The 26332-nt window shown below is 42.8% G+C and overlaps 3 protein-coding genes across 3 annotated transcripts in view; 2 read left to right on the top strand and 1 right to left on the bottom strand.

The window, feature by feature from the left end:
• Positions 1-224: 224 nt before the first annotated feature.
• On the top strand, positions 225-10791 carry tmem276a (transmembrane protein 276a). Its single transcript, XM_063196089.1, has 4 exons — positions 225-865; positions 5727-5840; positions 7812-7949; positions 10365-10791. The coding sequence occupies exons 1-4, from the start codon at positions 460-462 to the stop codon at positions 10646-10648; spliced, it is 942 nt and encodes a 313-aa protein (XP_063052159.1). The 5' UTR covers positions 225-459; the 3' UTR covers positions 10649-10791.
• An 8395-nt stretch (positions 10792-19186) lies between these two features.
• fibina (fin bud initiation factor a) lies at positions 19187-20925 on the bottom strand. The gene has a single exon (XM_063196088.1). It carries the CDS (start codon positions 20858-20860, stop codon positions 20237-20239), a length of 624 nt encoding a protein of 207 aa, XP_063052158.1. The 5' UTR covers positions 20861-20925; the 3' UTR covers positions 19187-20236.
• Positions 20926-24412: 3487 nt separating this feature from the next.
• slc5a12 (solute carrier family 5 member 12) overlaps positions 24413-26332 on the top strand; it is a 15460-nt gene continuing 13540 nt past the window's right edge. Inside the window, exons 1-4 of the mRNA XM_063196087.1 lie at positions 24413-24845; positions 25229-25294; positions 25652-25703; positions 26218-26285. Coding sequence (XP_063052157.1) covers positions 24501-24845; positions 25229-25294; positions 25652-25703; positions 26218-26285 — 531 coding nt within the window. The 5' untranslated portion in view covers positions 24413-24500. The remainder of the gene's footprint in view (positions 24846-25228; positions 25295-25651; positions 25704-26217; positions 26286-26332) is intronic.

Below are 26332 nucleotides of genomic sequence, written 5' to 3'. Positions count from 1 at the left end.
TTAACGTGGATACATGTAGTCAGATGTTCACAGCTCGCTGTCCGGACGAATCCGATGAGGTTTCATCAGTTGTGCCCGCGCAGCATTGGCCAACATCAGATGCGAGGCGCCATCAGCATCAGCAGCTCAGGTGCTGGGAGAGCGAGAGAGAGAGAGAGAGAGAGAGAGAGAGAGAGAGAGAGAGAGAGAGAGAGAGAGAGAGAGAGAGAGAGAGAGGGAAAAAAACATGTCTGTCACAATTTAGACAGCTCAAATCAGTTTTTGCCATAGGCATACAGTGCTAAAATGTCTAAAATGAAATGGCTTTTACAAGCCAACTAATCGATGCCATTTTTGGCAATGCGTCGTCGGGGGATGTTTATTGGGAGACGGTGATTTGTGTCCCGGGATATAAGAAAATTGCTGCGGCGGCAACATAGGCTAACATCTAAACCCTGGCTCTCAAGCGGACGGTGAAACATGGCTACCATGAGGATATTAACAGCAGCTGGACTGTTCTTGGCCTTCTGCGCGCTGGGACTGTTGACCATGGCCATAAGCACGGACTATTGGTACGAGACGGATGCCAGGCGGCACAGAGAACGGTGCAAAAAATACGCCAGCAAAAGGATCGACCCGGGGTATATTTACATTTCAAATCAAAACCTCCCGTTGCGGATGCGTCCGAATGGAAAGGATGTTGAACAACGGACGAAGACCACCGTTGAGGAGGGGGCTTTTTTGCGGGTGAGACGGGAATCCCTAGCTCCAGCTGCGGGGATAGAATCCCGCTGCAGTCGGCGTTTCAACTCGACTGTGACCGGATTGTGGAGAAAATGCCATCGAGAGGGTTTCGATTTAGAGAACGAGGATCTCATATTCAAAGGTAGGGGTATAGGATTTGTTGTTCGGTCTCTAATCCCATGTTGTATTGCACATCGCGTCAAGAGATTATTGAAACAATATCGTTACGCTCCAGTTAATTCATGTGCAAACCATAGGCCATAAGCCACATGTGCTGTATATGACTGGCTTGTTTCTGTGTTTTGTTTTCAGTTTTAATTTCCCCCTGCGTGTGTGTGCGTGTATGTGTGTGGTTTGTCGGACCACTGCGTGTTGGGTTCAATGAACTAATAATTGGAGTTCATATGACTGGGGGACGTTGGCCGCTATCCAAGGTGCTGATTTGTGATAGTGGACGGGGCTTGGTGCTAAACGTTCGAGTGGCATGGGAAAACAAACACACACACGCGCGCGCGCGCGCACGCACGCACACACACACACACACACACACACACACACACACACACACACACACACACACACACACACACACACTTTAAATGATGTTTAAACACTTTGACTGCTCCTGTTTCATTAGTTAGACTTATGTACAGTAGTTGGTAGCCTGACAGTATGTACATTGATTATGCTCAGTGTCTTGTTGGGTATGCACGGTCTAAATAGGACTACTACGTGATGTGCTGTTACATATAGGTGGAAATTAACTGTAAAACAAATACAGTAGTATACTACATCCAAACAAGGAAATGATTTCAAGGAAAAGCCAGAAATTCACCTGTCAACATCATTACAAGTGTTGCTTCAAAACAACAGATACAGGCCTACTTAATATTGTGGATAGGCCTCCTCAAACAGGGACTGTCCCTAAAAAAAATAAGACCGCCTGTCTACTCACCCCAGCGTAATCCCCCCATGACACTGTTAGTTTCGGGACACATGCCCTAGTAATGCACTGGCCCATTGCCACTCCAGCCAAAATGTGGACCGTTTTCTGGGTTACACTTTATTCTACTGTCGCTGGTACAGCATACAGTAGATTCATATGCAACCAAATATGCAACATTATGGCTGCGCATTGTTTTATATAGGCCTAGTAAAGCTAAGAATTTGGTTATTGCTATTTGTTTTTCTACCATTCCAGCCAAAACATGGAACATTTTCTAGGTTACACTTTATATCATATTGTCCTTATTACATCATAGCGATTCTTCTCTGTAGACCAGGGGGGTGAAACTGAAATTCAGAGGGGGCTAAAATGTAAATCTGGGGTAAAGTCGCCGACCAAGCTCAATGTTTATATTTTTAAAAATGGGCAAATACTGTACAATTCACTCATAACTTAACCCATTTTAGCCTGATGACTCATGTTATTTAACCTTTGGTGCCTGGAGACACATACAGTAATCTCTTGAGATTTTAGCTGTTTTTCATGAAAATGTGGGTATGTTACAGCTGAATGAACACATTCTAATGCCAAATGAGCATCTTAGGGTTTAAATTCAACTCATTTCATGTTTTTATGTGCATCAGAGGCTAAGATATTTAGGTTTTTATAGGCTGACAGCAATTTTCCCAACAAGGGCTTGGGCATTCAGCAGGCGTTTTTTGCAGGTGCTTTAGGCATCAATGGGTTAAATATGCCTGAACATATTCTGTTGTATGAGTGGGGGATGTCATATTGGCCTCTGCCCCATCAACTGTCATGTTCAAGTCATGTCACTACATACAGTATTAATGGTGTATGTGGGCCAACTGTAACACACATTTGAAATGATCTTATGGGCCAAACAAAATGGGTTTGACATCCCTGATGTAGACCAATGCAATCAAGCATACAATGTTATATGCAGTGGTGTAGTCTACATAGAACGCGGGTATACGGAGTATACCCACTTCTAATTTTCAGGGATTTCAGTATACTCACTTAAAATGGATTGATCCATTGTTTTGAATATCACAAATATACAGTATACCCACTTCAAAAAAATCGCAAATATACAGTATACCCACCATAAAAAAGTAGACTACACCAGTGGTTATATGGGCATACGTTGTATTACATAATAAAGCTAAGAATTGGTCATTGTTATGTAGGTATAAGCCAACAGTGTAAGTATGTGTGTATGTTGTTATATGTAAAAACACTGTGTAAGGGTCATTCAATTAATCATTTTCTAAATCATGTTCTTATATGCTGTGGATTTACGTAAAGTAAACCAGATTCAAACTGCACCTCAGAACCAGATTGTAAAAATAATTCTGTAAAAAAAGTGGGGTCGAAGGGACCATCTAAAAATGTGTCACAAAAAAGAGAAAAGGGAATGCTTCACTGGGTCCTGTATCCAGTTAGTAAAAAAGGGTGCTCATCAAAAAGAACTTGGGCGTCCAAACTTCCATGAAAAGGTAAAAAAACACTATTTGAGGCACTCCTTACTAAAGTTTAAAAAGCCTTTATTAAATACTGGCTACATGCATGTAGCCAGTATTTAATAAAGGCTTTTTAAACTTTAGTAAGGAGTGCCTCAAATAGTGTTTTTTTACCTTTTCATCTAAAAATGGTGTTTGGTATATCTGGCTTGTAGGACCACATAGAACCGTGAAGGGACTTTATTAAAAAGGGCTGGTGCAGGTGTAGTACAACAAACACCACAGGCTGTCCGGACACAACAGTATGAAGACATGGCTGGATTGGCTCATTTACCCGGTGGACTGTTGATGTTTTTGGCCTGTTTCTCCCCTTAATGTAGTGGTATCAGTCCTCATGCTGCCACAGCTGACCTCAGTCAGTCAGATTTAAATATTCACTTTGGCTGTTGTGTTCAAAGTATCTTGTAATAGAGGACTACAAATGTTGTCATGGGCTTCATTGTCTCCCTCAATGCTTGGTGGATTGGTCTTGGCGGAAAATGCCCTGTGTGACTTTTTGTCCCAGACCAGCCCTGTATGAAGATGTCCAATGAAGTTAGACACACACACAGATGGGAATGTAAACACGTTAACAGTGCTTGGTACAGTACAGTAGCTGCCAGATGGATCAATCTTGGAAGATTACTGGGATGAAATGAAATGAAGGGGGAGGTGGGAAGGTAGACCTGACATATGACATGGAATAGAATAGAAATAGAAATAGAAATAGAAATAGAATAGAATAGAATAGAATAGAATAGAAAGCCTTTATTGTCAGTATACAAAGTATACTGAGATTTTAGCTTCCCTACAAAGTGCACAGTCCTTTATAGATGAGCATTGTCCAGTAAGTGTGTGTTCATTGTTGTAACAGCTTTGGGGAAGAAGCTGTTCTTCATCCTATTGGTTCTGGCTGGCAATGCCTTGTAGCGCCTGCCAGAGGGCAACAGTGTGAAGAGATGAAAGCCAGGATGTGTGGGATCTTTAATGATACTCCTGGCTCTACTTACGCAGCGTGAGTTGTAGATGGTGGGTATGGGAAGCAGGGGGCAGCCTATGATTTTTTGTGCTGTTTTGGTCACCCTCTGCAGTCTCTTCCTGTCAGCCTCAGTGCAACTTGAGTGCCACACTGACACTGCGTAGGTCAGCAGGCTCTCTATGGTGGAACGGTAAAAGGTCACCAGCAAGCTTGAGTCTAACTGTCTAACTGTCTAACTTGAGTCTGAATAGGCTACACACATTAAATTTGTCTATGTACAGTAAACATCACAGTAAATGTTGTTAATTCATGTTAATTCAACACTCAGAGAGGTTGACTTGACACTCCAGAATGAGTGTTACACTTGACTGAAGCATTTAATTATCACAGCAGGTATTTACAGCAGAATTCTGCATTATTAATGCAACATATGGTGAGTCCACTTACCCAGAGGAAGATTCCCAAATTCTTCCCTCTGGTTGGAAGCCTACTGTGTCTACTTTTACTGTATGTTTACTGTACGTCTAGTTATTGTTATCTTTATATATTGTATGCATTGTTCACTGTGTGTGTGTGTGTGTGTGTGTGTGTGTGTGTGTGTGTGTGTGTGTGTGTGTGTGTGTGTGTGTGTGTGTGTGTGTGTGTGTGTGTGTGTGTGTGTGTGTGTGTGTGTGTGTGTGTGTGTGTCCTCTGTATAATAATTATTACATTGTGAATTGACCATAAAGAAAACTTTGACACTTTTACTTATACAGTCACAGTGACTGTATTGGCAAGTTAGACCATCACCAACTAAGCGACCCTGTCATCAGCCTGTCATCAGTCTGTCATCAGCGTAGCCTCTAGTATTGTTTTTTGTTTCTGTTTCACCTAAACTGAGGTTTTACCCCATGAAAAACAAGTTACCGCTAACTGATATTGCAGAAGCTGAATCATGCATTTCCTTTCTTTTTTTCTTTTTTTGGGCCTTTTGTGGCTTTATTATGTGATAGAATAGTAGAGAGAGGACAGGAAATGGTCAGGAGAGAGAGATGGGCAAGGATTGGGAAATGACCTCGGGCCAAAATCGACCCAAGGATCCCAGAGTAATAGTACCGTACCTTAGCCATTTGTGCCATGACTAAGGTCAAATTAGTGTATTTTCAATGGTATATTTCTCTGCCCTTTGGTAGCTTAGTTTAAGTGAAATGGTCAATTGCACAGACTTACTGTATTTACTCATTATTTGTAAAGACTAGAGTTAGAGTCTATAGAGTTAGGAGCAGAGTTAGTTTAGCTAGCCACTGGATTGTGTTATTACTCCACGTTGGTAATGTTTTCAAGTTATGTGGGTTGTATGTAATGTATGTATGCATGTATGTCTGTATATAGTGTCCTGTTTTTGTCAGTTGTGCAATAGTCTGATGTGATGGTATGTGTATGTCCTGTCTTGAACGAGTCTTGCTCAGGGATACAAAATGAATTTCAGTGTAAGCTGACAATAAAGTATAATCGTATCGTATCGTATCTTATCGTATCGTATCGTATCGTATCGTAACCCTCTTTCTCTGTGTTGTAGGATTGATCCAGCGCTGCACTCCGGTCAAGTACTACTACTCCTCAGCCAACATTCCCAAAGACCTGCCTCTCAACATCACCACAACCATACGCCAGGATGAGTGGCACGCTCTACGTACGTATTTTATTTTGGGGGGTATAATACCTAGCCAGGCCTTGCGTTGCGTCTAGTCAGGCCAATATTGTTTCTGAGCTCCCGAAATATTGGGAACTCCTCACACTTTGTCGTGAAGCAAGCAAACATTAGCAAACCAAGGTAGGCAGGTCAACCATGCCGTTTAATTGTTATGCTCTTGGTCAGACCAATTCTCAAAGAGATTTGAAAGTCGATGATAATCAGGCTAAATAATTCCCCAAAGGAGTTGGAGTAACTGTTGTACTGTAAATGGTTTCAGTATTGTCTCAGCTTTGTCCCCTCTGCAATTAGAGAAATTTATAATATAGCGTCCAAACACAGGCTATGATTTCTGTAGGCCTATCTGATCATGTTATTTATTGCTTTTACTGTTTTTTCACTGTTTTTATGGTTTCAATTCCTTAGACAAGAGTCTTATTTTACTAGGTATTTAGTATCTAGTTACTTCTTATCATGTATTCTATACTCCTTTTTATCATATATTTAACAATATATTCTTATTTAGTACCCCTGTCACTTTATGTGACACCATGTCTCTTTGATAGGATGCACTAGGTCACTTTTGGTATTGTCCATATGTTCATTGTGGGTTGCTTGTATGTTATGTGTGTCCTGTGTCCTGAATTTTTTGTATGAGCGAAGCTCACTTTACTGCAAATCAAATCTACCCTTGGGTACTAATAAAGTAATCTAATCTAATCTAATCTAATTCACCCTGTTGTGGGTGCTCTGATGTGTTTAAGAGTTACCTATGTGTACCTATGACACAATACGTATATGCAGGGTGCGATTTGTTCAAGAACCAGAAGGGGGGATATGTTTCAGAAGTGGAAATATCAATACCAGAAGGGGGGACAATCTTCCCCATGCCCCCCTACAAACCGCACCCTGCGTATATGCATGAAAGTGATGCATGAACTCCCATTGTCATTGTGACACAGCACTCCACAGCACACAAGTGAACACTGCACACAACAAAATTGCATTTATGCCTCACCCGTGCAAGGGGGCAGCCCTCAGTGGCGCCCCATGGGAAGCAGTGCGGTGGGACGGTACCATGCTCAGGGTACCTCAGTCATGGAGGAGGATGGGGGAGAGCACTGGTTGATTACTCCCCGCACCAACCTGGCGGCTCGGGAGTCGAACCGGCAACCTCTGGGATGCAAGTCTGACGCCCTAACCGCTCACCCATCACTGCCTTTTTGTTTTTTTTGTTTTTTTTTTTGTTTTTGTTTTTTTTTGCATCTTATTGTCTTCATGCATTCTCTAATGCTAACCCAGCGTTTTCCAACACTGGGGTCGGGACCACACTTGGGGTCACCTGGAATTCAAATGGGGTTGCCTGAAAAAGAATACGGATAATTATTACTAATTATTCTACTTGAAACACTGTTTACAATCTTAGACTGTTCTAAATATCTGTAGGTATAATACTCTAGTCTAGAACGTATGTAGCTCAGTCGTGTTTTCATTTTTGTCGTGAAAAAACTGTTATGGGGTCCCCAGAAATCTGGGATGTCAACATGGGGATCCATGTCAAAAAACAGCTGGGAACTGTGCTAACCCCAAATCGTAATGCAAGGATTGAATGCAGCCACTTTCTCAGTTGGAAAAAAAATCACAGTCTGTTCTTTATCAAAAGAGTTAAGATGCAGTACATTCTGCACTGCTACCGGTATGCAGGGGCGCCACCAGAAATTTTGGGCCCTATGAGAGATTTGAATTTTGGACCCTTTAAGGGCCCCTGTTATTGCTTTTGGATCATCATAAGGGCCCTTGTCAGTGCATGGGCCCTTAGAATTTGTAACATCTTTCCCCCCCTAGCGGCACCCATGCCGGTATGTGAGTGCAAAGCACCACAAGAGTCCCATTGTGAAAGGTTTATGACTAAGATGATCTGGATGAATGAGAACCTTGACGGCCTCCGTTCTCTGTTGCCCTCCTGTCCAGATTTGCAGCGCATGACGGCAGGCTTCATCGGGATGGCGGTGTCCATCATCCTGTTCGGCTGGATGGTCGGGCTGCTGGGCTGCTGCAAACAGAACGAACTGATGCAGTATGTGGCCGGGCTACTGTTTCTAATGGGAGGTATGTCTGTCTGCATGATTGAAGGTCTGTCAGAACCATTTTAGTCAAGAAACACAAGAGAAGATATAAATGAAATTTCTTTTATTGTAAATTATGAATTACATTTGGCGGTATAGCTCTGTTCGGAGGAACCCCCCTATTTCCATGAGCACCATGGAAAAGCATTAAGTCAGGGGGCAGCAGCAGTTTAGGGAATTCTCACCCCAGCAGGACAGGGAGAGATAAATAACCCCCTATGAACAGAGCCAAGCGACGTGACAAGAGAACATGTCACATCATACACGACAAGGTGGAGCAGGGGAGGCGGTGGGTAGCAAAAACCGAGCAGCATACAGTTGAGAGGAAGTGGGTAGAATTTAAAAGGCGTGCTGAAGCTGTGTGGCCAGTTAGCTAGGGAAGAAGATTATCAGCTGTGGGTATGCACCTGGATCAATTAGGAATGAATGAGATGAAGGGGAGGGCGGCAAGCTTCTTGACTACCATGGCCTGGCCAGAACTGATGTTAGTACTTAAATTATATCTACAGTACTTTGTATGCCATGTAGTATGCACAGTATGTGTCTGCATACAAAAGCAAAGTCTCTGTATCAATTAGTTATGTTAATGTTACTACTGTTTCTAATGGGACGTATGTGTGTCTACAGTATATTTGCATGGGATGTAGTATGCACAATATGCATCTGCATAAGCAGGGCCGCTGACAGCTTTGGCCGAGCCCAGGACAAAGTCATCTGATAGGGCCCCCCAGCCCAATACATACAATGTAATGAGGACGCAATTCTGGGCCCCCTCTCTACCTGGGCACGGGACAGCTGTCCCCTTTGTTCCCCTCTGTGCATAAGTAAAGTCTCTCTATCAATTAGTTATGTAACTTTAATGGATATGAACATGTATGTGCATGTGTAAAGTATCAAAGGGGAGGTCTTGTATGTAAATGCGCATGTGTAAAGTATCGAAGGGGAGGTCTTGTATGTGAAGTTCATAAAGAGTGACATGCAATAGACGGCATGTGTACACATACATAAAATACTTAATCACGAATGGGAGATGTATGTCTGTATACATTAAGCATCTCTACTCTGTGTTAAAGGGCATGGTATGGTTGTGCATGTAGGAAATAGGAACAGGCTGTACCATATTTTTTAATGTGGTTTGTCTTTTTTGTTTTGCTTTAAGATTCATAACTGATGTCACTCTTCGAATCCTTTTATAGGTCTGGATTGTAAATGGCATAATTATTGCAAGTTGTTGTGGGGCTTTCAATGGATGATCTAAATGGGATTTAATGGAATACGCAGATATGATTATGAATGGTGAAAAAGAAGGAGAGGATGACGAAAAATTATAGACAAACAAAGATGCCTTCTTGCTGAGTTCAGTGGCTATGCATATAGCCAGCGCCGTGCAGCGCCAGGTGTAAAGGCAAAATGGTTGCGTGAGGGATTTAATATCTCGCGATCGGTTTTATGATCAGCATATTTTCCCGATCCCCGATCAGGCTAATTTTAGGCATTATCGGCCGATCACGATCGACAGCCCACCGATCAGAGCATCTTTAGTACACATACATAAAATACTTAATCACGAATGGGAGATGTATGTCTGTATACATTAAGCATCTCTACTCTGTGTTAAAGGGCTTGGTATGGTTGTGCATGTAGGAAATAGGAACAGGCTGTACCATATTTTTTAATGTGGTTTGTCTTTTTTGTTTTGCTTTAAGATTCATAACTGATGTCACTCTTAGAATCCTTTTATAGGTCTGGATTGTAAATGGCATAATTATTGCAAGTTGTTGTGGGGCTTTCAATGGATGATCTAAATGGGATTTAATGGGTGTTGGTATTTAAGTCCCCTTTTGACTTGTCCATATTACACACTGAACAAGGCAGAACACCAAAATGTGTGTGTAGCTAACATAAACATATGTAATTTATATAATATTTATAACAAATACATAAAAATATATGCATAGCTTGGCTTTTTGCTGTTTTCAATGTAGTTAGATTTATCTGTTTATCACTCCATTTGGGTGAAGCCTGCTCCAACCCCTTTTGAACTTAGATGTGTGTGCAATACATGTGTCAAGCATCTCTGCTTTGATGTGAGGTTTGTAAGTTCAGAATGGCATGCAATGTAGGAGACACACCAATAGAGGGCAGTATGGTGTTGGATTTGAACCAGAAGTAATATGGCTAAATCCCCCTCATGACTAAAATGTATAGCACTTCATCTAAAAACGTCAAACTTCATTTATTAGTGAATTCGAAAAGAAAAGTACGTTTATTCAAGAGTTAGAGACCTCATGATACCCTCCCTTCTCTCTCTCTCTCTTTCTCTCTCTCTCTCTCTCTCTCTCTCTCTTTCTCTCTATCTCTCTCTCTCTCTCTCCCTCCCTCCCTCACTCGCTCCCAGGAACCTGCTGCATCATCTCTCTGTGCACGTGCGTGGCCGGCATCAACTTCCAGCTGTCGCGCTACCCCCGCTACGTTTACGGCCTGCCTGAGGACATCGGCCACGGCTACGGCTGGTCCATGTTCAGCGCCTGGGGGGGCCTGGGGCTCACCCTGCTGGCCGGCTTCCTCTGCACGCTGGCCCCCTCCCTGCACACCCCGCAGAGCGTCGGCGCCAGCGGCGGTGGAGGTGCCGGCGGCAGCGCGCACGCACACAAGCCGCGGCAGGAGAACGGCATTGTGTGAATGAAAGAGACGCGCACGGCACGGCACGGCACGACACGCTGTGTTCTTGTTGCAACACCTCTGTTTGACCAGGAGTGCCCTTGGCAGGAAGGGGAGCTGTTGGCGGAGGAGAAATGGCATCTCAATGGGACCCTTCTGGTTAAATGACGGAGACATTACATACAAAAAACTGAACTAAGGGGGTGGGTGGGTGGTTGGGGGATCTTAAGCATCAAGGGCCTTGCTGTCATCCCCAGTGTCTACGGAAGGCAATGACCCCCTTCCTTTCCCTCCTCGCCTCCTCGCCTCTTCCCGTCCTCTCCCTCATTCCCTGAGCAAAAGAGAACAATTGACAGACTGATGTGTGTCACCCACTCGGACATGGACAGAGACCAAGGCTGGGCTAACTTACTGTGTGTTCACTGGGACTTTTTCGTTTGGCAAAGTGTTTTACTGGAAATGTTTTGTGTTTACAATGGTGCTCTCTCTCTCTCGTTCTATATCTCTCTCGTTCTATCTCTCTCTCTCTCTCTCTCTCTCTCTCTCTCTCTCTCTCTCTCTCTCTCTCTCTCTCTCTCTCTCTCTCTCTCTCACCTGAGCCCTCCTCTCTTCCTCCTTTATCCCCCCTCTGTTTCACTCACTTGTCAAGCCATTTTCTCTTCTTCATTTCTTCTCCTCTGTCTCGGAGGAGATCAAGCAGGGAACTCTCGTAGGAAGTGACAGGTTAGCTTCTTTTAGTTCAGTGAATCTTTCTTTAAACACTTAGGAATAAGGCAGACAGACAGACATTATCATTAACAGACACGTAGTTAATAGTTAAGGAGCTTTGTTCTGATACTAATGAGTGATTTTACTAATTATTTAATAACAAATACTTACACATACTTTACTTATACATACTTTTTCCCATCACTTGAAGTTAAAATGGCATTAAATTTACTTCATCACTAATATACATTGGACTCATCATTACAAACTAGCCATTATGAACCATGCATTATACCTGGATATCAATGACATCCTTAACCATACAGAGGTGATTCAAAGGTCATTGATCATTAACAAATAATGAAGCACAATAATAAAATGGATTACTGACCATTCCTATTTCAGTGCAATGGCATGGGTTCATTATTTTGATTAACATAGATGTTTAAAATATGATTAACCATGTGTCTGTTAATGCTTAACTAATGCTTAATGGTACACCTCATTCGCAAGTGTTTTTTAATCCGTGTTTTTGTTGCCTGTGATTTCTGGGGTAAAAAAAGCATCTCAACTGTCTTCCTGTATTGTCATCCTATTTTTTCATACAATTTTTAAGACTGGATGAAAAATAATTAAGCACAAAAAGGATAACCGATACTGAAAATGCTGAACCAAGCATCATACTGTACTTCATCTTCATTTCTAATGCAATGTGTGTAAATGTAACTGTTTCTATGATCGTTTTTGTTTCTAGCGTGTATGTACAGTATTGTGATGCAGGGTCAGGAATGGTTCTCATGGCACAAACATTGGCCCATTGGTTTGGAAAAAAAATAACATAAAACAAATCAAAAGTCTTTAATAAAAATGGTCCTCTGCAGATGTTTTAGTGTCTATTTGGCCTTTGATTTGATAGGAGATTGACAGGAAATGAGCTGGAAAGACAGGGTATAAGAACAGGAACTGACCTCAGGTCAGACTTGAACCCTGGCTTTACTGTGTAACTGTGTACCGTTTGTGGTCACCTTTCCCGACTGCGTAACTTTGCCCGCTTCTCAATATTATTGCTTTTAGTTCAAAGTGGATTAGGAAAGAGAGGAGCTGTTCCAATTTCCAGCAATTGCTTCAAAAACAGAAGATTAAAAAGTAATTGAATGCAGTCTCTGATTAGGGATGGTGATTATGGACAGATCACAGTTGGTACCGCTTGGAAAGACTTTATATACATTGAGGAATATTAATACCGCCTTCTTTTCCCAAATCATTATAACTGTTTATAGAGTTCTTCACTTTAAATTCCTACCGGTAGGCCTTCGAAAAGCTTGGAAAATAATTCCCTGGAAAAATAAACAATTGAGGGTTGAGGTCAAAAGCAATTATTTACAGTAAGTGTAGAGCATTTGCACAGCAGAGAATGTTCCTTCACTTAACAAATGAAGTGCACATTTTTAGTTCATTAAATCCATGAAGTTGTCTAATGACGTATAGTAAAACCAGACAAACTGGTGACAGCAAACAGCCTTCAGTGGATGGGTAAAGCTCAGCTGACAAGCAATAACTACTACCTTGCCTGGCCGTGCCATCCATAAGCTTCCACTCAATTCACTCACTTTCCCTCCATGTTAGGAGAGTATGGTCAAGGCTAGTTTTTTGTTATCCCCCCCCCCCCATTTGACAGTTCACTTTAACCAACACACAATTAATGTTAGTTTCAAATGAATGTGTTAGTTTTCACAATTAATGAGTTAGTTTCAATATAGCCTACCCTATGATATAGTGAAATGTAGTGATCTTTTCTGTGAGACTTTAATCTGCAAAAAAGATGAAACCTCATTTCATTTGACTTCAGCTTTGTTGGCATTCATTTCTGACTTTGGCTTCTGCTCTGCTCTCAGAATGTGCTGTGGTCAGACTGATGATTATCTCACTTGCTAACACTTTTCTCCATATCCAAGGATTTTGAAACACACTTTAGATATTTGGTGTTTTTGTTATCGTGTTGTTTCCACTGTGCTTCTTAAGCTTGGAGTGAAGACCTATGATATAGAATTTCTTTAGTGCAAATGGGCCCAACGTTCCAGTGGATATGTTTCTGCCAGAAATGTCCACTTTGTCATTTTGTTCCAGTAATGTCTAGCAGGGCTAGACTGGGGCCAGGCACTCCTGGCTTAAAGGGCCCCCCTCATTATTGGCGGCACAGAACTGACTCACTGGTGGGCCTGCACCTTCATGGGCCTTGCACCCTCGTGGGCCCCTATTTTCCAACAACAAAAAAATGTTTTGTTGTTTTACATTTCTGGCCCATGAGGGTACAGTGCCCACCGGGACATGCCAGCTATGCCAGATGGCCCCTCCAGCCCTGATGTCTACTGATGATGTGTAAATATCACCACGCAGCTGGTGGCGACACAGCTCGCTTTGATAAATCCTCTCTGTGGAATAAGGGAAGAGTGGGAGGAAGGGAAGGACATTTTCAAACTGTAAAGTGAGATAGTGAGACTGACAAGCGTGATGTTGGGCAGAGCTCAAAGAACACTGGGCGTTGGGCCCACTGAGACAGGCTTTGACTCGGAGCCCAAAAGATCATTTGTGCTCTTTACGTCTGTCTGCCACGTACTTCCTCTGTCTTCAGCGAGTACCATCTCTTCAGCAAAGATCAACAACAGGCATATGAGAACATTTCCACCACAGTGAATAACTCGCACCAGAAAATGGGATGAAAGATGTTAACATCCCACTTCCCGAATTTCTTTATTTAATTAGCAATCAAAAATGTCCTTAAATTCTTTGACATTTTTCTGATCACTTCCAAGTTCCAGAGCAAAATAAAAAGCTGTGTTTTTTGTGAGTGTGCTACATGGTAGGACAACAGAACAGGCGGCAGAGTTTTGCTCCATCTCTCCAGGGCTGGACTGGCCATCTGGCATAGCGGGCATTTCCCGGTGGGCCCCTCACCCTCATGAGCCCCTATTTTCAGAAAAGTGAAGAAAATTCTGAAGATAGGGACCCACAAGGGTGCAGGGCCCACCGGTGAGTCAGTTCTGCGCCGGTAATTATGAGGGGCCCCTTTAAGCCAAAAGTGCCCAGGCCCTATTACTCCCCCAGTGCAGCCCTGCATCCATCTCTCCATGCATCAGTCCATCACAGTTTATTTAGTGAAGCTCTTTAGTCTCCATTAAGTCTCCCTGACACAGCTTAGCATAGCAGAGAGCATAGATGTTTGTCTTCCTCTTTCCCACACCAACAGGATGGTTCTCGTCTCCCAAGCTGACAGCAGCCCTGAAAAATAAACATTTTAGACGCATAATTTTGAACTTGTTTGGCACACTGCTAAATTAATGGCATGACTAGTGTTCTTGAATGTCTTCCATGTGTTGAAGTGATTAAGAAAATACATATACGTGCGTGTGGCAATTTTATATTAAAAAGAACTTGACTGTGTGCCAGGGTTATAAGAAATGGCTCATCCCTGGTCTGGTTTCTCTCTTACATTGGTTGAAGACCAGGGATGTCAAAGCGGGAGGGGGTGTGAGGGACTGGGAGGGGCTGTGGAGTTGTACTCACTAGCCATGGCCTTAACCCCAGCAGTGACCCTATCTATCCAGACTCATGGGAAATGGACTGAAGAGGTGGAGGGACAACAGACAACAGACAGCAGAGGCTGCTGATGTATGTATGGGCAATAGCAAATTCTGCAGTTCAGTCACGAGAAACCACACTCTCAAATGTAAGCAGTGTTGCCAGATTGGACGGTTTCCCATGCAATTGGGCTGCTTAGGAAGGCTGTCTGCGGATACAAATGGGCAAAAGGGGCATTTAGGTGGGCTTTTCTGCACATTTTTGGCCATAGAAATTAATAGTAATGGTAATACAGGATTTAGTGCTTCCAGGCGGGCTTTGAGCATTTTTTTGGGTTGGAAGCCATCAGTCTCATCTGGCAACCCTGAATGTAAGTCCTACGATATATTTGGAAAGCGTAACAAGACCGACATTTCGCCAACTTCAGCATCTCGTCTTCAATTGTGTTCACTAAACCCAAAAGTTCTACCTAACCCAACCCAGTCTATTCAGTCAGTGAAATCAAGGACACCAAAAAAGTTTCTGACTGAGTTCACACATGGGAGACACACATGGATTGAAAACGGAGACGCAACACAGCCTGGCCTGCTGCTACGATGAGATTTATGTGGTTTGGACTAGTGCCCCATAAATTAATGTGCTAAAGTTGGGTCTGTCATGTGTCAAAAGGGCGCGTTGCGTTCTAAACCCCGACCCTTTCTGCCACACATGGCCAGCCCTAGGCATAGGCAGACAAGGTGGTTGCCTAGGGCGCTAAATGTCTTGGGGGCACCAGAAACACTAAAAAGTCCCACAAAAATTAGAATGCTATGTGGAATAAAACATTAAACTTTACAATGCCTAACTATTCATTGGCGCTCAGTCAGTATTATAGATAGGTACTAGATCAGGTGTGCTTGATAAGAAGAACAATGTTATGTTTACAGATGGATGTCAATTTGTAAATGCCCCAAAAGGAAAGGGGGTGCTCGCCTAAGGCACCAAATTGACTAGAACGCCCCTGCTGCCACAACATGTTTGGCATACCAAAGAGCTGCGATAAGTATATTAGCCAGAGCTGCATGCAGCCACAGGGTTTGGGCCTTCATAGTGATGCAATTTACAGCCTTGCAGTTGTTTTGTTTTTAAAACAATTTTGGGAGGCTTTAAATGCCTTTATTGAGATAGGATAATGTGAGATTTGACAGGAAATGAGAGGAAGGAAGACACAGGGAAGGATCAAGAAATTACCTGAAGTCACCCCCAGCCATCTTGTTATTACCTCTGCCAAGGAGGTTAATTCGGTCTCGTTGGTTTTTTGGTTTGTCTGCCTGTCTGTCTGTCTGTCTGTCTGTCTGTTTGTCTGTTTGTTTGTTTGTCAGCATGATAACTCAGGTTCGCACACTAAACAAGACACAAAGGTCAAGCACAAGGAGTTTTTTTTATTTTAGTCAGAGCAGGGTAGAGCAGACGTTTCAGGCTGTTGCCATCATCAGTGCTCTCTGTGCTTGCCATGATAACTCGAAAAGTAACTCAAAGAGATAACTAGCATGATAACTCAAAAAGTTATGAACGGATTTGGATGAAACTTTGTGGAGTTGTTGGAAATGACAAAAGGAACAAGTGATTCAATTTTGGTGGTGATCCGGATTACGATCCGGAACCAGGATTTTTTTTGTTTTTAAATTCTTCACCATTGCTAGCCTAGTAATCTAGACACCGCTTGTGACCGCAAATTGAATTGCGGGACAGGGTGAATTATGACATTACAGTTTCTAAGGCAGAAAGACTTCAAAGAAAAAAAATGGGTGTAACATAGTCAAATGTTCTATCAAACAGCGGCCTTGGCAGAGGTCTGCACTCTCTGGGAGCATTTCTAGTTATTGTTACTGTTATTGTTGTTATTATTATAATTATAAAAATAATAATAATAATAATTATTATTATTATTATTATTATTATTATATAGTCTATTACTGATGTCTGCAGTACAAAGACAGTGCATTTTGCAGTGTTCATTTAACACTTCAGCTTGGTCAGGGCTCTTTCAATGCAGACATACAGCAGGTAGGTTTAGACTGTCAGTGATGCTACGACACATGGTTTACTTATACATTTCCTCCTATTGAGAGCAGTCCCGTCCTGTGCATTTCATGTTTATTGGAAGATAAACAGAATAAAAAGATCATTAAAAGCGAGCAAGAATTTATAGATCTTGGGCATGGCAATAAAGCAATGTAACATGAAAATGGTTTCCCAACATTTGCATGTTTTCTTTATCATATAACAAACATTAATTAAAGTTTTCATGAGGTTGTGAAAATACTGCAAGGGGTCCAACCAATTTTACGAAAATAATGGTTTCTAACACACAAACAGCACAGAGATCTTTCTCATTTTAAGTGTTCCACTTTTTGGCTTATGTATCAGTAAAACTATTTATTCTTGTGGTGAAACAGATCCCTGTCTCCAAGAATACTACAGTAAGTAACAATTACCTAAATGGCTTCATTTTTTTGTTTTGAATGTGGCCTCCATTTCAGTTGAAGAATGCCCTATTTTCCCCACAATGGTCCCCATCTCTGAACAACACTGTCCCATAACTGCTTCACGATGTATCTGCTACATAGTATATGACTGTGTAGCAGTGGTTTGGTTTGTTATACCAGGGGACTTAATGCAGCACTGAAAAACAGACATTTTCAGTTTTACTGAGTCGCAAAAAAATCTCACATTTTTAATCAAATGTTGACTTTGACCCAAAAAGTGCTCTTCGGTCTTAAGTGGAGCAAAATGGGAGCGAATGAGGCTTGGCGTGCGGAGGTGGCTGGGGCGGATCACTTTCGAGGGGCGCGCGGCTCTGTGTTTGGATAGGGGTCCCACTGGGGAAGAGGGGCTCTCAGGCAAGACGCCCAGACAGAGGAAATCGCACTCAGTCAGCCCGGCCCGGCACAGCCCGGCCCTACACTGCCGGCATGCCGGCATACACATGCACGCGCGCGCACGCACGCACACACAATGGATCTGCTCTCCATCTTACCCAGCGGGGAAAGAAGCACTGGGCTGTGTGTGTGTGTGTGTGTGTGTGTGTGTGTGTGTGTGTGTGTGTGTGTGTGTGTGTGTGTGTGTGTGTGTGTGTGTGTGTGTGTGTGTGTGTGTGTGTGTGTGAGTGTGTGCATGCTTTTGATAAGTGATATGAACTGAACGTTCTCTCATGCACCATATAGTGCAAAATATAGGGTGCAAGTGATATTTTTTTTGTTCCCTGGATCGAGTGCACTGTATATAATCCAAGTGAGGATGTGAATACAAGATGTAAGACACCGCATTAGGGTTTGCTCACAAGGTGACACTGAACTCAGTCACTCTATTTTTTTTAACGTTCTAGTTCACTTGGCAAGTTATTTGTTTATTCATCTACTTAAAGCATAATAAGCTTATGAAAACATTTCCTGTTCTTTCTTTTTACTATTCTGCCTTTATCGCAAAAATACAACCACACTCTGTTCATGATTTGTTCATTTGTAAATAAGTATTGGGCTTAATTTATTGCAGACAAAGAAGAGACGGCTGCCGGCTGGCAGAGGTCTGGGTTGGATAGGAGGTCTACACATGGACTTGTCTGGCAGAGCTGGCCACATTTAGCAGTTTGGTTGCAGACACTGTTTGGCTCTCCCAATGTTGACAAAATGTGTTGTTTACTCTCTCTCTCTCTCTCTCTCTCTCTCTCTCTCTCTCTCTCTCTCTCTCTCTCTCTCTCTCTCTCTCTCTCTCATACACACACACAAACTCTCTTTTCTCCTCTCCCCCTCTGTTCCGCTCTCTTTATATTTGTATGTGTTTGAAGTGTGTGTGTGTGTGTGTGTGTGTGTGTGTGAGAGAGAGAGAGAGAGAGAGAGAGAGAGAGAGAGAGAGAGAGAGAGAGAGAGTTTGTGTGTGTGTGTGTGTGTGTGTGTGTGTGTGTGTGTGTGTGTGTGTGTGTGTGTGTGTGTGTGTGTGTGTGTGTGTGTGTGTGTGTGTGTGTGTGTGTGTGTGTAGGTGCGTGGGCATGTCCTAACCCTAACCCACACCCAAAGCTAAGCTTTTCATTTCATTGTTTATTTATAAAGGGGGAGATTCCAGGAAGGCGGTCAGATATCCTGCAGGCCTTAGTGGGATACTATAGAGGAAATTAAGCTCATGCAGAGCACATGATGCTGAGATAGCACAAAACCAGCCACCACATAAAGTCTTATAGTCAGTTGAGAAATAGCCCTATAAAAGCACAGTAGCACTTTATTGTCAATGTGTTGCTTTAAGAACATAAACCTCTTAAAATCACAAATGAGTACAAAATAGGAAATAAACAGGGCCTGTGAAATTGAAAAGGCTGGGGGGTCCTTTGATTAAAGTAGTTCAAGAAGCGGTTTCATGGTGAGTGAAGAGCATCAAAGGTTTTTATTTTTCTTCAAACAATTTGAGTTCTTGGTTCCCTCCTATATTTGCAAGTGATCCACGTTAGTAGCAATTAAAAGGACAACCGTTATAATTGTTGTGCCAACAAAGATGAGTTCCAGCCATTTTTCGACCAAGAAAACTGGAAACCAAGTCCATATGGACTGACCACAGACGCCATTGAATGAGAGCCAGACCTAGTTATTATAAAAAGGAGCTGTTGGCAAATTCAGTTCTCAGGCTCGAGCCATGGCAGTTAATGTCTGCTACTTAGAGGTGGTCTGGGGGTTGACTTGCTCACGCGTCAGTCAGTGTTGTTGAGGAGAGTCAATGGATATCCTTTCATATTTGGTGTGTGTAAGCATGTTTAACTAAGGAATAGGCCTAACCCATGTGGCTGAGGAGGAAATTCCAGCTCTGAACTGGTCAACCCTGGAAGAAAGACCGTCTCAGTTGTGCACACATGGAAATCCACCGAGCCACAACCAATCAAATGTGGAATTCAGAGGGACAGTGGAACGCCATACGATTAAAGCGCAGCGTGACAGTGGAGACGAGGCCTGTGCCAGAAAGTATTAAACAATTCAATAGTAGTCTACCCGATATATTTGCAAGGAAAAATAAGCTATACATACGACCAAGTAAATACTACTACAACATTTCACATTTTAATGGCAACAGAAAAGAAAAAGAGAAAGCGCACGTTTTAAAAGCGCACAATTTAGCGCATTAATAAACGGAAGGAAAACGATTAAAAAACATGTCATATTAGTGGTTCTTGACACAGAGAACCCAATGAAAGCACAGCTCTAAATTTACAACCATGTAGAAACTTTGTTTTGCATAGGGGCATATATATATATAAAAAAACACTGAACCGACTACACATTCGTACAGTCACAAGGAGCCTCATACATTCATATATTCATTCTTTAGTCTACTCAACCTGGTCCCATGACTCCGAATAATAAGGGAGATCAGTTCATGTTTATCCTTCAGTCCAGAAGAGATATCCAGGGTCTCTTGTAGTGTGCTTCTGACGTTGTGAACCGGATTGAGGAAATTCCTCGCAAATTCGTCTTCTTCTCTTTGCTCAGTCTCTTGACTTTGTTTGACTTTCACCTCCAGTTCCAGGAGGGATTTCTCAACGTTGGTGAAAGCCTCGTTGATTTGCTCAATCTCTCTCATGAGGTATTTGCCATAACTGTCTTCGCCTTCCAAATCGTACGATATAGTTTTCCCAATACTTTCCAGAGTCCTCGCAGCATCTTCAACTTGCTGCTTGACAATAATCAAATCCTCACGGATAACGGAATCCCGGTCCTCTTCCACTGGGCAAGGTCTACGGTCATACCACCTGAAGAGCATTTGGCATTTCTCTGGATCTTCAGTATCGTCGTATTCACCATCCGGAACGTAGAAGTGATGAAAAGTTCCATTCGATATCTCAGCCTGCAATGGTCCCCGGTAAACAGCGGCAAACAACGGCAATGAAATCAACCCGAAAACGAGCGTTAGCGCCTGTGGAGCCATCGCGTGACCGCACAAGCACCACACAGTTGCGCGTCGTCTCCGTGCTCGCTCTTTCACTTGTCCAGGCGAGAGTGGTGATGAAGGCACACTGGCCGTTAGTCTGTTTTCAATGTGTGTGTCTCTCAGCCACAACCTTCCCCGAAAGCAATCCAACCCGGCCCAAGCTACACCTACACACCCTGCACAGATGTTTTCATGTACAATAGTAGCCTAGTTCGTCATCATCCCCCGCCATCATCGCCTGTAGGCTACTAAATATCATAAAACAGATGGTTAATTTACACCAATTGGTCTCGTTTGCATTCAGTCGAACTTCAGTGGAAGGTAGGCTACGTAATCTTCCATAGACCTACCACAAGCCACCATAAATAGGCTAATAAAGTAGGTTATTGCTGTAGTTATTGGAGTACAATGTTTTAGAATATGAAAGATGTTGAAAAGATAATGTGCAAGCAAAACCACATATCAAAACCATTAGCATCTCTTTGGGAAAAGAATCCGCTCTGATCCCATTCATCTGTTCCTAATTTAAAACTGGCCCCAGCATTTGTGATAATGTCATGTCAGTCACTTCCTGTGTTACTGGGGTATAAAAATGAGCCGAGACAGGCTCAAAAATATCTTATCACCCGGTGAAGACAGAATAACATTGTACTAAAGTAGGATTGATATTTACTGACACAGATGAGGGCATGGACACAAAGCATGCTCATGGCTGCTGTCAAGTCCTGTAGTTGTCAAACTTTGGGACGGATGGTGGGCCCACTGGTGGGGAAGCGAGGCATGGCAGGAGGGGCACAGCAACACAGGAGCGAGTCTTATGTCTCCTTGCTTATCTCTCAACACTATAGTATACCTGCCGACACAGGGGGACAAAGGGGTATGTTGTCCCAGGCCCGGGGAGTTAGGGGGCCCAGAATTGGGTCCCCATTACGTTGTATATATTGGGTAGGGGGCCCTTTCAGATTACTTTGTCCAGGGCCCAGTGAAAGCTTTAATCCGCCCTGAGAGAAACAGAGACAAACAGAGAAAAACACTTGGAATTCACTAAGTAGAATTAATTGGGAAAAGACATTGTGATGAGAAGACCATTGTTAGTTGCTATGGAGAGTCTGACAACAGGTTTCAGCTTGAGCCGGCCAATACTGGCTGTGATGCTGCATTCAAGTCAGTCTGACCAAGCTGCCCATGCTTGGCTCTTCCATTGCCCAGGAGAGAGTGAAAGCTTTGTATTTGAAGTAAATCATAAATGTCCACAACAGGTCCAAAATGTCGTACCATTAAACAACTGGGAGCATTAACAGTGTTAAGGATATTTATCATTTTGGCCTACTTCAGTTATTTTGTTTTGTCCAGGACCTGTGCCACTGATGTGCGTGCATACATACTCTGCTTTCTTAAGGCTTTGTGTTTGTCATTACACTCTGTGACCCAGACAAAGCAGACAAAGCTATTAGATGCCAGCAACACTGAGAACTTAAACAGGCCAGTAACACCAGATAAACAAACTCTACAATACACTACAATTAATCCCAGAGTTAACTAGCTGACACCTAATGATCATCACAGGTGGATCTGTTGGCATACACTTAACCTATTAAGACACGGCATTATACATTTGCTGTTATCAGAATGGCAATGACCAAGTCTTAGTGCATTATTAAAGGACATGTGTTATGTCATAGTCTTGTAGGACAAAGGTATTTAACTTTTCAGTGTCTATGACAGCGTGCTACTGGAGGTACAGCGTGCATTTTGGGGCTACACTTAACCCCCTTTGTTTTCTACCCTGGTAGTAGTTTAAATTATTTGATTTAATAGCACAAAAGGCAAATTAGTGAAATCCCCGATGTGCAGTTCAGGCTGAGAACAAGGTGGGACATTCACATACAGAACAGCTAATGCTGTCGGTTGTCACACATGGTCACTGCGTGAATCTCGTGAATTTTGGCCTGGATTCTGACTTCCTGAAGCTGGCACTCCATTATTGAGGTGACAAGACCATTAAGGATATCCTAAATGCTGGTTTCTCCGAAGACCACCAGTATTGTTTCCATGTAGCTGCCAGTTTTCAATTTGATGAGTTGATTTGAGGAGATCTTAATGTATCATGCTTTTGCTAGCTCTGTTTCACATTTGCGTGTTTGCATAGATGCATAAACATTGTGCTCAATGAGATAATTAGATAGGATAAGATACATCCAAACCAGCTGGCATGGTATTGGCTATGATACCCTGTGCAATGTTTGGTAGGGGTGAACTTAGGAGGAGTAAGTGGGGTAGGCCTACATGGGGCCCCTTCCTAAGGGTTGCCAGATGTGACTGATGATTTCCAATTCAATAAATGCACAAAAATATGCCTGGAGACACAGAATCCCATCCAAATTGAACTGAATTCTATTGGCCATAAATCTAAAAAGATAAAAACGCCCAATACCGCCCAGGTTTTTTTACCCGCACATGGTCATCCTGAACAGCACAAATTGGACGAAAACTGCCAAATCTGGCAACCCTGCCCCTGCCTGTATTCCTCAACAAACCCACACCCAATAGCCCCCCTGACCCTGGACCCATTTTCCCCCTTGACTTAATTGGCCCTGGCCTTTTATTTGTTTGGACAAACCCCAACTGTAAACCTGAGGTTTGAGCATACAGGAAATAAAAATACAAGCGAACACTCAAGACCTTGTAAGAGCTGGAAAGATTCTGAGGAGAAGCGGAAAATCTCTTATTGCGCTTTCTCAAACTATTTTGACACAAGAGAGGATTGTTCACACAAGGTTGTCATATGAATGTGGGGCTAAGTGTTATAATTGTTATATTGTACATAGTAATTATTAATTGCAATGTACCATTAAGTACCTAAGTATGGCTTTCTAACTGGATGTTCCCTGAATGAAGTGTTGTCAGTAACTTTATTTGCTTCACAGCTTCAACAATTTCTTTCCCCTTTGCATCACAGATGGTTTCAAATATGATATGTGAAGGCAGGGTGTTTATGTGGGTTTTACTCTGATGTATACGTAACATGCAGCTTCTCATAGGAAACTACAGGTGACTATAGGTCAAACGTAAATACTGTACACACACACGCACACGCACGCACGCACGCGAGCTTCTCATAGGAAACTACAGGTGACTATAGGTCAAACGTAAATACTGTACACACACACGCACACGCACGCACGCACGCACGCACGCACACACACACACACGTGCATGAACAGACACCATCGCTCTCTCGCTCTCGCTCTCGCTCTCGCTCTCTCTCTCTCTCTCTCTCACACACACACTCACACACACACACACACACACACACACACACACACACACACACACACACACACACACACACACACACACACACACACACACACACACACACACACACAAAAGCACACAGAGTAACTTTTAAATTGTAACCAAGTGTAAGATTAGTTAATGTTTATTTGTGAACATCAGCATTTCTGTATGGTCCAAACTTCCCCAAACACACAGAAAAAAAAGACTAAAGTAAAAACAGGATAGAAGGTTAACGAGGGTCAGGAAGGCTTGAGGCACTCTTGTCCAGAGACGCTTTCTAAAGTGACAGGCCATCAAACATCGGAATATCCTAAACGAGCAATTATCCACAGCAGTTATGGATGATAAGTTGAGAACCTTCCAAGTTTGGGACTATGTGGTTTTTTCCTGCCTTTTTGTGGTCTCCTCTGGCATTGGGGTTTTCTTCGCCGTGAAGGAACGCAAGAAGGAGCCCTCCAAGGAGTTTTTGGTCGGGGGGAGACAGATGTCGTGCGGCCCCGTGGCTCTCTCCCTGACTGCCAGCTTCATGTCCGCCGTGACGGTGCTGGGGGCGCCCTCGGACGTGTATCGTTTTGGGGCGTCGTTCGTCATCTTCGGGGTGGCCTACACCTTTGTGGTGTTCTTCACAGCCGAGCTCTTCCTGCCTGTCTTCTACAGGTCAGGGATAACCAGCACATACGAGGTAGTCCTCTTCTTTTTTGCAACACTTTTTTTTAAATAATAATGCCATTTTACAGTGTGAATAGTAAGTAGAACAATTAATGCTTACATATACACTGTTCCCAACAGTAACACTAACCATATCCATGACCCATGCCGTAAGCACAGCGTAAATACCTGATAATGTTAACACTTACTCATGTAGGCCTACACTGTAACCTACTGTTTTGATAAGGCAAAATGTGTCCCAACTGCCTGCCTGTCTGTCTGTCTGTCACTCTCTCTGTCTTTCTGTTTGTTGGCCTGCATGCCTGCATGTGACGGGCTTCTCTGCCTGTCTGTCCATCACCTTGGTCTGTCCGTCTACCTGTTTGCTTGTCTGTCTGTCGTGTCCTGCTTTGGTAGTATCTTGAGCTGCGATTCTGCAAGGGAGTCCGAATAGCTGCAACCCTCATCTACATGATACAAACGGTAAGTGTGCCACATACCTATGTACGTAGGCTATTATACTGAAGTCCTTTATTCGTATTATGCTGGGCTGTCTCACCACATATTGAAGAAAGATGCTGGGAAGAATACTGAGTACACTGACAAGAGAGATCAGCCAGAATATTTCACATTTTGAAGAATAATTGACTGCCCACAAATTCAGCTCTTGTTTTGAATTTTGTGCTTTGCTTTTTGCCTCTGGTTAACATCAGTGGACAACTGCAATAAATTGCCTCAAAAATATCTTCATAGCTTGTCAACATTACTAAAGATTATACTACAGATTGCTCAAGACATTTAGAGAATGTGTGCTGCTCTTTTTTGAAATGTTCATTTCAGATACTCTATACTGGGATTGTTGTTTACGCTCCTGCCCTGGCCCTAAATCAAGGTAATTTACCCACTTCTACTCTTAGATGCTGTCATGCTTTTGTTAAGTCTGCACAGTAAAAGGTGGTGGCAATTTAATACTTAGAACGTCACATTTGACACTCACTGTGTAGATTCTAATTTTGAAGTCTTGAATTAACACTGACTAATTGTGTGAGGTAATACGGCTCAAGCTTTACACGTTGAATTTATGCTCATGAAACAGACATTGAAGAAGGCTTAGGCCGAAACGTCTGTCTGTCATGATAACTAACTCACTAATAAACTACAATAATTACACCCGAGAGTGCGGCTTTTCTACTCAATATGAACTTTGCTGTTCGCTCGCACCCAAAAACCTGGTAAAAAAACAGTTGGGAGTTGAGTGCACTTTCTGAAAAAAAGACATTTATGCTTCTGCCATTGCTCTACGTCAAGGTAATTTAACCACTTCCATGCTGCTGTTAGATGCTGTCATTCTTTTGTTTAGTCTGGTAATATGACTCAAGGCTTTACTCTTTCTCAACTCTCTGCAGTGACAGGCTTTGATCTCTGGGCCTCCATATACGCCACTGGAATCGTGTGCACCTTTTACTGTACTCTGGTGAGGCATTCACAACAGTCAGGCATACTCTATTTCCAGTTTGACAT

The sequence above is a fragment of the Engraulis encrasicolus genome, chromosome 4 (assembly GCF_034702125.1).
Source record: "Engraulis encrasicolus isolate BLACKSEA-1 chromosome 4, IST_EnEncr_1.0, whole genome shotgun sequence".
In the NCBI taxonomy this organism is placed as follows: domain Eukaryota; kingdom Metazoa; phylum Chordata; class Actinopteri; order Clupeiformes; family Engraulidae; genus Engraulis; species Engraulis encrasicolus.
Note: the sequence above shows the minus strand (reverse complement) of the source record. Positions and strands in the feature narration are given on the sequence as shown.